Genomic DNA, 10595 nt, shown 5'->3' on the forward strand with positions numbered 1-10595 from the left:
GGATGGGGAGGTGTTATCATATACGGTTATTTTTGCCTATAATCGGCTTAGGAGGGGCCGAGAAGGGGAGAATGCCATCGTGTTTAAACAGCTTTGGAGATGTAAAGCCCTGCCTTCTACACTTGTTACTGCTTGGAGGGTGTTGGAAAATAAGCTAGCTACTAGGGTTAACTTGGAAAAACGTGTGATTGCGGTTGAAAGTCCTTTATGTAGTCTTTGTAGGGTGGAGGTGGAATCAAATAGCCATTTGTTTGGCTAGTGTGGAGTCGTTGTTTTGCATGGCTTGGAGTTCAGTTTGTGTCCCATAATGATCCACTGCTAAATTTTTCTCAGTTTAGATTGTGTAATGCGTTTGCTTTAGCAAATGAGATGTGGGGAGTGATTTGGACTGCACTGGTAAGTGAGTTGTGGAAGCATAGAAACAACGTAATCTTTAATGGGGGAGTTGTCGATGGTTTAGAAGTGGTTGCCTTGGTTCAAGTGAAGGCTTGGTCTTGGATTACGTCCAAGTCTCTCTCTGGTTTATTCTCCTTTTTCGAGTGGTGTCTCGAACCTTTGGTCTGTATGACGAGGGTTTCTTGATTTATCTTTTAGCTCAGATGTCTGTTTTTAGGGTGTTTATTTTTGGGTTAAGTTAGGGATGTTTTGTATTTCTAGACGTCCAACGGTGCGAGTGTTGAGATGGAGTGTCTTAGGTATTTTATTTTATATAAAGGTTGAACCACCTCTGAAGTGGTTTACATTTATTTATTTTTTATTGCCGATAAAAAAAATGTTAAAAACTGAAATAAAATATAAAAAAAATAAGTTCTTAACGTTTAAAATACATATAAAGTTTAAACAAAATATAAAAATTGTACTTAAATTGAAATTTCAAAAACATCAATATTTCCTAATTATAACAATTTTATATATAAAATAACCTATATTTTCGGGGGGTTTTAAACTAAATTTATTATATTAATTTTTAAACAATTTTTTTATTAAATTTGACCGGTTTGATACTAATTTTATTGATTTAATACAAATTTTACATCACCATTTTAGACCACAACCAACGCATGGTTTGAAGTATACTTTCATGTTGTCCTTTATTACCTCTCTTTTTGGGCTGTTTCGATCTGCACCTTCATAATTTCTTTGGGCACCTTCACAAGTCAGGCAAAAAATAATTTTGTCCTTAGAAATACATTTTGGATTTTAATTTTTTCTATTTACACCTCCTAGATTGCATTCCGAAAAAATACCATCCAGATTTTTTTAAAAAAATATACATTCCAGATTACATAATCCAGAAAATATTTCAAATCCATAAATATTTTTCAGATTCTATAATTTGAAAAATACTTTTTAGATTATATAATTCAAAATACCTTCTAGATTCTTTTTAGACAAGAATTGACAGTTTTCTGTGGACCTTTTTTGTTAGGACAAAGATTGAAAGCTTCTCGTAAATGCTTCTTATATTAGGTGTCACCTTTGTAAGAATTTGGGACACTATCACATTATATAAAAAAATCTGTGTATTTAACAAACCAAATGAGCTCAATCAGGGAATAATGTACATTATTCTGTAATATTATGATGGTTTATGGATAGCAAAAATTGTTATAGTAGAACAATAGAGTCTGCAAAACAGAATTGGAAATGCAGCATTACTCGATCCTATAGGCAACAGATCTGAGTCAGGGAAGAAGTTAGAATGACGGATAGACAAAGAAATACTCTCGTTACACAGTCTTTCTATAAGACATTATTTATTTGCTCAATGAGTTTATATCTATTTCACAAGCTTTTAGTTTTTCCTCTGTTGAACAATGGAGCTTTTCCTTTGATTCAACCGAACTTGTTAAAGAGACGGCTTTATGCCCATGTTTATCATTTTTCACTAGATTATAAATACATTTTTTTTCAATTGTCTAGAATACAAACACATAAAAGTAGAAAGGATGGTTGTTTCATGTACCTTGTTTCCCATATGCAATAACAAAGTACAACAAATACAAGGTTGTACAGAACAACTCTATTTTCATATACAATCTCACTTCTTTTGGATACACAAGAAAAAGAAAAATCAAATTGATTTCACATACAACAGTTGCTCAGGGGTTTTGATGGTTGGATCTTTGAATCCGTTTTTTCAATTCTGTAAATTCCTAATGTTCTCCATTATTACCCCCCCAGGGAACAAAGATGGTAGGATGGCGAATGCCACAAGTGTATCATACAATACATTACAAAAATCAGTGAATATTTGGATGTATTTGGTGCTAGTGTTTCTTGGCCTGCAGCAATTACAAAATTACTTGAATAGTCAGGAGATAAATAAACAAGATTATGTTGGAAAACACATACCAAAAAATAAAGAAAATATGGTTAAAGATCAGTGTCTAGAATTAGGATTGAAGATTTACACATCCAGTCCAATGTGTCGGAGATTATGATGGGGAGTCAATAACTGATTTAATGCATTAAGCAAAAATAAATAAAAAACTGTAGAGAGAGTTGATGGCAATTGATATTCACATTTAGCAGTATTGTATTTCCTGCGATGAAGTTTTCATTTCCTCCTATAATAATAAGGAAACTCTAAGGTATGAAAAGTAAGGAAGAGTTGCAAAGAAAAACATTACCTTTTTTAAATATTTCTTGTGAAGTTTCATAGCCCCACTGCAAGCTTTTTTGGCATCTAGATTCCCAGTTATGTCATTCAAAATCTGAGAATAATTACATCAAAGGAGTAAAAGCAAGTTAGTCTATACAAGAAAAATAATACTCCCTCCCTTCTTACATATAATACTCAATTACTTATTCATCAAGATTTAAAAAGTGGTTAATTTCATTGATAATAATAAACATCTTCAATGTATTTTTCTTTTCAAAAATACCCTAGTCATTACCATTCTTCCCTCCCTTCTAATTGTTTGTCCATATAACTTCTCTCTTTTAATTAGAGGTATTTTTGTCTTAAAATAAATTAATGAAATGGATATTATGAATTGCGTCTTATAAAAAGGAGTAAGTGTGTTGACTTTAATAATAATCACCTTAAAAGTTATTCCAAGAATTATTTCTTAGTTAATATATTAAACTTTTGTATTCAGAATCATACCGAATTCTAGAGCAATAAAGTAAAGCAAAATTTCTTAAAGAGAATAGTTTAATTTATATACGTTGTCAATATAAAACTTTTTTACATAGATTTTCAATAGGAATTCACCCTATCAATACTCTTTTCTTAGTAAATGGGCTATGTCTAACTCAACCTCATAATAGCTTATATGGTGAGATTTACACTCCAGTTATATACTATAATTTAATTTTTTTTCTTTAGTCAACGTGGACTCTTCAACACATCTCCTCACATTTAGAGTTGAACATCTTGATCGTGGAACTAAGGAGGAATCCAATAACAAATGACATGTTAGACCCAACAAACTTTATTACCATCTCACTAAGTGAGTTATGTTATGCGTGACGCAACCTCAATCAACTTGTATAGTAAGGTTTTGCATTCCACTTATATAGTATAATTTTGCCTTATCTCTAATTGATGGAATTCTCCAACACACATTGTATTAATGAGTAATTATATCCAAGGTTAGTGTAAATTATGTTCACATAGATATCCGATCAAATTTAATCATTTTACTACATTATCATATTTATTAATAGTGACAATGAGGCAAATTCTAATTCCAAATCTATGTGAAATGTTTTACAATGAATATAAATTAATTTCACAAATGAATAAGGTGAATTAGATGCTATGTATCAATGTTTTATTTTGATAACTAATGTAAATTCTATTTTAAAGAACAAAAGTGCTTAAGTTTTTACACACACACACACACATGTTAACATGAATTTTATAATTACAATATTAAAATTTCTGATTAAAAACTACTATTAATATTTTATGTAAGTAAATAATTAATATTACCAACACACGTCAACATTTTCTGTTAGAAATGAGAAAAAATATTAAAAAGAGTGGACTAAAATTATTTAATTTTATAAGACTAAATGATTAAATTTGCAATTAAAACATAGGGAAAAATGTTTTTCAATGATTTTAATATATATAGTTTCTATCCATGTGATTGCTCCATCTAATTCAATGCAAAGTTAGATGTGGCAAGACTAACCTTGACAACATCATCCAAACCCCGTGCTTCTTGGAGTAGTTTTGCACTTTTATCTTTCAATACACTAGCAACAAGGAAAACAGACATAGGAAGAGGGGCTTCAGAAGCATTCTTTGATCCACTCTTCAAAAATTCTCTCTCATACTTTCCACATTGACGTATTGATTTTGATTTCCCTTTTGAGCCCACAGCTTGTCCAGTAGCTGATTCAGGCATTTCATACATCAAGAACAAATCAGGATCATATTCCAAGGCCCACATCATCTGTTCAAATTTTCAAATTTTAAGTCATTACTTACTCATCTCAATGCATACACGCAAAGGAAACATTAATGTAACATATCAGATCATGCTTAGGTACTTCTGTTATATTCACAAACCAAACTTAAGCTTCCTTGTTTCAATAAATGTAACATAATATATCACAAAGCACAAAAGAAGCCAAGCATACCTCCCAAAGAAACAACGAATCACAAAAAGAGAATTCTCGACGAAACAAAACCATTAGCATTCGAAAAGCAAACAGATAGTCACCTCCACCAAGATGCTCTGTCCTCCAAAATCAAAAGACAGCACATTATTAGTACATTCTGTTTGTCTAACATTAGTTGAGAGCAGTGCAGTTAAACTTAATTGAACAAAGGAGATTTATTCAACAACTTTGAATGACAATACAAGAACTGATCATAACAAATAATTTTCTTGCAATCTTAATTTCTTAAAAACAAAGATCACATAAAAACAATATAGTTAAAGTTAAAAAGCCTTCTTTGACCATATAACTAAAATACAAAAGAATATATGCAAGAAAATACCTAAATGGTTATGAAGTTTTGGATCAATTACTTGAGTAACTGAAGCCAAATCACTTAGTTGTGATGTCACCCCAACAGAGCTCTCGGTGCATCTAAAATTGCCGCGCTTTACAAATTCAAGAACACAAATAATAAGAAACTGAGATTCAACCTATGAAATACTACCAATAAAAAGTAGTTTTTGTGTAGCCACAAAGCATTAACCAATCACATGGAATCTTTGTGCACCTACTTCTTTAATAAAATTTTACGCCGCTACTGTCAATGACCAACTCACCAAAAAGTTTAAGCTGTTGGGTGAATGCTTAAGAATGGTTTATTACATGATTCATCCCTAACCCACCCTCATAGAACAAGATCCCACAGGACTTCAAGAACGTCTAATACATGGGGGCCTACCATGTGTTGAAGCTTAAATACCATCCATGCAACCAACTATCCTAAAAGCTTGTGCTGTTAGGTGAAGACTCGAGAATGGTTTCATTACATTTACATCTCTATCATGTACAAAATTACAAATACATTGCAATTCTTCTCTTTCAAGTAGTATATCTGCAAACATGGAAGCTCAATTGTAATTTTATTAACGGAAGTACATCTTACAAATTTAGGATAGTTCCAACTGTGCAAGGAAAAGTAAAACTGACATTGGCAAAATTTTGTAACAGAAATATCTAACTAAGTATGCATGCACAAGAAAATAGTAAACCAGAGAGTTTTCAACATTACAATGAATGGATTTCTGAAACAGCATAATTTAAACATTAGTGTCAAACCTAGAAGAACTTAATCCCAATTTTAACTGGCCTCTATATGCATTGTGCAACTTAAGAAAGATTTAATATATAAAAGTGAACAATAAAGGTGAAAGCAAACTAAAAATATAACATTTCCAAGAAAAACCAATAACCAAATACTAGACCCTCCCCCCAATCTTTTCAATAAGTAATAGAATAAAAGAGTGTTGAAGAAAGTTAATAATAAAATAGAGTCTACAGGTAAGATGCTTACAAGCCTGCGCATCAAACGCTCAAAGCACCAAAATGCGTCTGCTTCATCATCAAGAAGAATTATCATAGGGGAGCATAGGTCACACATTCCTGCCCATAATTGTAAAATGTTAAAACTGGAAACTTAGGATAGTTGTAAATGGTGGTAGCAAATATTTCTTGCTAGATCGCAAGAAAAATAGAAAATAAACTAATATATAAAGCAGTAGGTCTCATTTATTCATTAAATTCTTTCCATAAACCATGTTGGTGTGTTTTACAGTGAAAATGAAGAGGTTTTAATTTGACCGACCACTTAAAAACAGTTGGCTAAATACTCAGAGGAAGTGCTAAGCTATTTCAAAAACTTAAAATACACAAACACAGAAATTACCATGCATTAAATACTAATTAAATATTCCATGAATGTTGGCCTCCCATTCAGGACCAGCTTTGTTGAGGCTAAAATAATTGTCAACAACTAGTGAATATATCATAGAACAGTGCAAGATTGTTACATATTATTATACGAGCATTAAGGTAAGAACTTAGATAGGAATATCTAAATATTAGAAGAGAAATATATGAAGAAAAAAATGAAATTGACTTCTCCATAATTTAAAATTAGTTCACCACAAATTAAAAATAAAGAGTTAAAAGGCTATAATGATAAAACTTTTGCAAATTAATTTATGCACAAGTTAATTTTAACTTATAGAAAAATCAATTTCATTTTTTTCCATCTTCTGGAAGCTCTTATGTAGAAAATGATCAAAACAGAATGCCAAATATGTATGACCCACCTTGACCATAGCCAACGTCTTTATCTATCCAGGCATAAACAGATAGAACATCCCATAATTTTGACAGATTTTCTTGCCTCTCATAAAAAACTAATGTCCTATCAGTGCGAACCACATCAAGACCTGAAATGTACGTACAAGAAATGTCATTTGCCGTGTCAATTATAATTTTAGCAATTGGATCTTATATTATTGCATGAGAAAACTTTCACATAATAGAGTCTACATTCTAACTGTATGCCATGCAAATCAAAATGAATCTGTACAACAAATCATTTCAGGCATAATGGACATGAAGAAAATAATTGTGGGGCAGGGTTATGCCTAAAACTTAAAAGTTAAAGATTACATGAAGAAAAATTAGATAAAATATAATAGATGAAATGTAAGTGCATTAAGAAATAATTATTTACAAACCTATTTGATGGAGAGTTAACAGCCACTGGACTACTATCTTGTCTGTCACCTTCTTTAAACTATTTGTAGCAACCATTCTTGAATGATTATTATTATCTTGATTATGTACTGCCAATCCCTTGGCTGTATTTGTTTCTTTCAGAACCAATGGATCTTGAATTGGCAGACCATCTTCAGTAACAACAGGTGCTGTGACAAATCTACCACTTCCAACAAGAGGAAACAATTGGCGGCATTCTTCTTTAATTGTAGCATATTGCATTCTGATAACATAAAAAATAAAAGTGATATTGGATCTATTAGATTTGGAATTCAGCAACTGAAGTTTTATACCATAAAAGTACTGATATTATTATTGTCCCAGTATAAAGGACGAGGAAGAAATTACTCTCACAATTTTTTAAGGCTCATCTCAAGCCTGTGGCTGTGACAGTAATAAGGTTCAAAAGGAGGATTCTTATAAAAAAAGCATTCAACAGGAAAACTTGTAACCTTCGGCGATGTCTTATCTGATCTCTTTCCTCAAATGTACTCTTGGGATCATAGCAACCAAGTAGAAATTCCCAAACTTCTCTCCTAATAGATGGATGGACTCCCTGATTCAAAAAAATTAATAAAGCAACCATCAACCCACAGCAAACGAAAAAGAGGAGGATGATGTTTCACAAAAAGAATGCATTGAAAATATGTGGAGAAAGGAATTTAAATTTTATCCCAATCAACATCTTGAAATCTGCAGTTGGCAGTGCTTGGCCAGCTTAATTGATTACTGATAATTAGTGGTCTTTACATACTTTAATCTCAGCCATGATAATGGAATCTCATGCTCAAAAGAGAACCAAATTATACCCATATCAAAAGGTTCTGTTAGATTCCAAGAGAGTTCAACCATACGAAACAGATAACTTATGTTTTCCAGCAAGCTAGAGTTCCACGTTGCACTGACTACACCATTACGGAAAGTAGGAGACAGACTAAATTCCATATCCTCAAACATATTGAACCAGCATTTTAACTATAAAAACAATTACCCCACGGTAGATTCGGCTTAGAGTCTTGCCTATATCTAGATACCCTTCTCGAGTAAATGCAGCTTGCCATTTTCTTGCACTTAGTGTTTTACCAGCCTGGACCACATAACAAGAAGAGGTTAAAAATAATTGCACATTGTATGAGAATCACTAGATTAGAAATTCAAGTAATTGTACGAGTTCTCAGCTGAAGGTGTATGATTACCCTTTTTTCTTCTTTTTCGATCAAGAAATCGTAATCAAACATAAAAGGAAAAAAGACAAAAACTCAGAACGAGTAATATACAACACAAATATGTCAATCTCTCCATAGATCTAAAAGAGACCATTGCCCCACCCACATATAAAAAACTAAAAAATAAATAAAAATGGCCATGAGCAGAACACAATGGAGAAGTGAGAAAAACAAGTTGATTCAAACTGAAGTAGAGACAAACAATGTCCAGTAAAGATTCTAGCGTTTCTTTTCAACCAAATACACCATAGAAGTTAGAACCACAAGAAGGCACATGACTTTTACATTGAGATATAGAACTATCTAAGTGATTTATTTTTTTCAATGTCTCGTATGATAAAAAAGACAACAAGCACAATTACTCATGCGGCGTTACTCATGATCCGTTATAAAATAAAAGTGTATTTTATCCCTACTCAAATTTAATTATCATATAAGTTATTTGTGTACTTAGCAATCAAGCAGTTAATAACCAGTCCATACGCTGCATTGTTTATTGCAGCAAAAGCAATACGGAAATATTAATAGAATGAGTGTTTCACTTAATCAAACTCTATTTCATGATCTGGTCATTAAGTGCTTCTTTTTCATGCAACTAGTTTAAGAATCAAGATTGTATCCATTGGGACAATAATATAACCAATAACATTTATTAATATGTAATTATGTGCAATAAATTATTCTAACCGAACAAAGTTTCATTGATTAAAGCGGATACTCAACATCACTGCTTTGAAATACAATAAAAACAAAAGATACAGTATCCTGAAAGCTGTAAAAAGAAAACTTTTTCCATTGATAAAATACCAACATCAAAAACACTGTTGACAACTTCGTAAAGGTCAACAATTCCCCATCCCTCAGATGAACAAATTTGGTTTCCAGTTATTCAGTTAACAAGTTCAATAGCTTACAGAGGCAGCCAAGCATGTGTGTGTATGCCTGAAATTCTTAAATAACCAAAAGCATTCACAAAACCTCAAATTCATATGCATTGCTCACATAAGACCAACATCAATTCCCGTCAACAAAATACTTCTAGTTCACCAACAAACAAAGATACCCTTGATAAAATACACAAGACCAAACCAAATAATGGAGGAAAAAGAAAAGGGTAAAAATAACACAAACCTTGATTTTAAATCGAGAAATGGGAACATCGGTACATTCGGGGCGGATTTCATAGAAAGAATCAGCTGAAACTCCCGGATCTCTCCACATCCCAATTAACCGAGCAAAAGGGAAACACGAGCAGCTAAAAGGCAACAGTTTTTTGTATGAACAATTCTTGGCAGCACGCAGGAACTGGAACCCTTTGAAAAGATCAAGCAAACCCAGAAACAAAAACTAGTCAAACGAAGATTTCAAGGAGAATCCAGCTCCAAAAACTCAACCGAACAAAAAAAATTGACTTTTTTTTATTTTTTTGCGTTTATTTAATTGTTAGAATGTTATGGCATTCTGGGTTAGTTGGTGGTGGGCATGGTGTTGGAGGAAGGTAGCAATACCCTGTCAAAAGGGTGGAATAGGAAGAACAGAAGATTCCCAAAGTTTCATCAACCTTTTTCCGCATTCTCCCCGTTTAATGCGTAAATTTACACCATATAATCAATCTTTCCTTTTTTTTTTCTTTTTTTCGCATTATTTTTTACAATCTTTTACCGTTCATTTTTGCTTTTACTCTCTTGTTTCTATGTTTTCTGAGAAACGTTCTGTAACCTGCGTTACCATATACTTAATTTTCTCAACATGTTATCATAAGAAAATATATAAAATAAAATAGATTTAAAATTTTGGAAAGAAAACAATTTACAATGTATAATCACTCGTTTTATAATATGATATTTTAATTTTAATAAAGCATAATTAAAAATGAGTGAGTGTATGCTAATACCTTTCACTCATTTATTTAAAAAAAATATTTAACTAGTTATAATTTCATTTTCAAAAATAACCCATCTATATGGAATCTTTTTCTTTCATAAAATGAGTTGGCGTGCATTAGCAAATTGCCATAAAAATTATTTATTTATTTATCCAATAAATAAAAAAGGCTAGTAAAAGATTATTATATCAAAATTTATATTTTTGTTTAGTTGGTAGATACAGTTTTTGGTTAATTATTTATGATGTGACTTTGCAATTGCAAGTTGTAAT

General features: G+C 31.8%; 1 protein-coding gene across 3 annotated transcripts; it reads right to left on the reverse strand.

The window, feature by feature from the left end:
- Window positions 1-1941: 1941 nt before the first annotated feature.
- Window positions 1942-10140, reverse strand: LOC137835373 (rab GTPase-activating protein 22). Of its 3 annotated transcripts, XM_068643851.2 has the most exons (12): window positions 9947-10140; window positions 9570-9751; window positions 8204-8299; window positions 7665-7768; window positions 7173-7435; window positions 6756-6878; window positions 5975-6063; window positions 4964-5069; window positions 4600-4697; window positions 4149-4412; window positions 2634-2717; window positions 1942-2285 (listed from the first exon to the last, which is right to left on the reverse strand). In XM_068643851.2, the coding sequence occupies exons 2-12, from the start codon at window positions 9657-9659 to the stop codon at window positions 2271-2273; spliced, it is 1332 nt and encodes a 443-aa protein (XP_068499952.1). In that variant the 5' UTR covers window positions 9660-9751; window positions 9947-10140; the 3' UTR covers window positions 1942-2270. The 3 variants fall into 3 exon arrangements, 1 of the variants encoding a protein (XP_068499952.1); XR_016520941.1 differs by lacking the exon at window positions 4964-5069 and having other exon boundaries at window positions 9947-10085; XR_016520942.1 differs by lacking the exon at window positions 4964-5069 and having other exon boundaries at window positions 4600-4702; window positions 9570-10018.
- Window positions 10141-10595: the final 455 nt, after the last annotated feature.

The sequence above is a fragment of the Phaseolus vulgaris genome, chromosome 5, assembly GCF_051622355.1.
Source record: "Phaseolus vulgaris cultivar YP4 chromosome 5, ASM5162235v1, whole genome shotgun sequence".
NCBI lineage: Eukaryota > Viridiplantae > Streptophyta > Magnoliopsida > Fabales > Fabaceae > Phaseolus > Phaseolus vulgaris.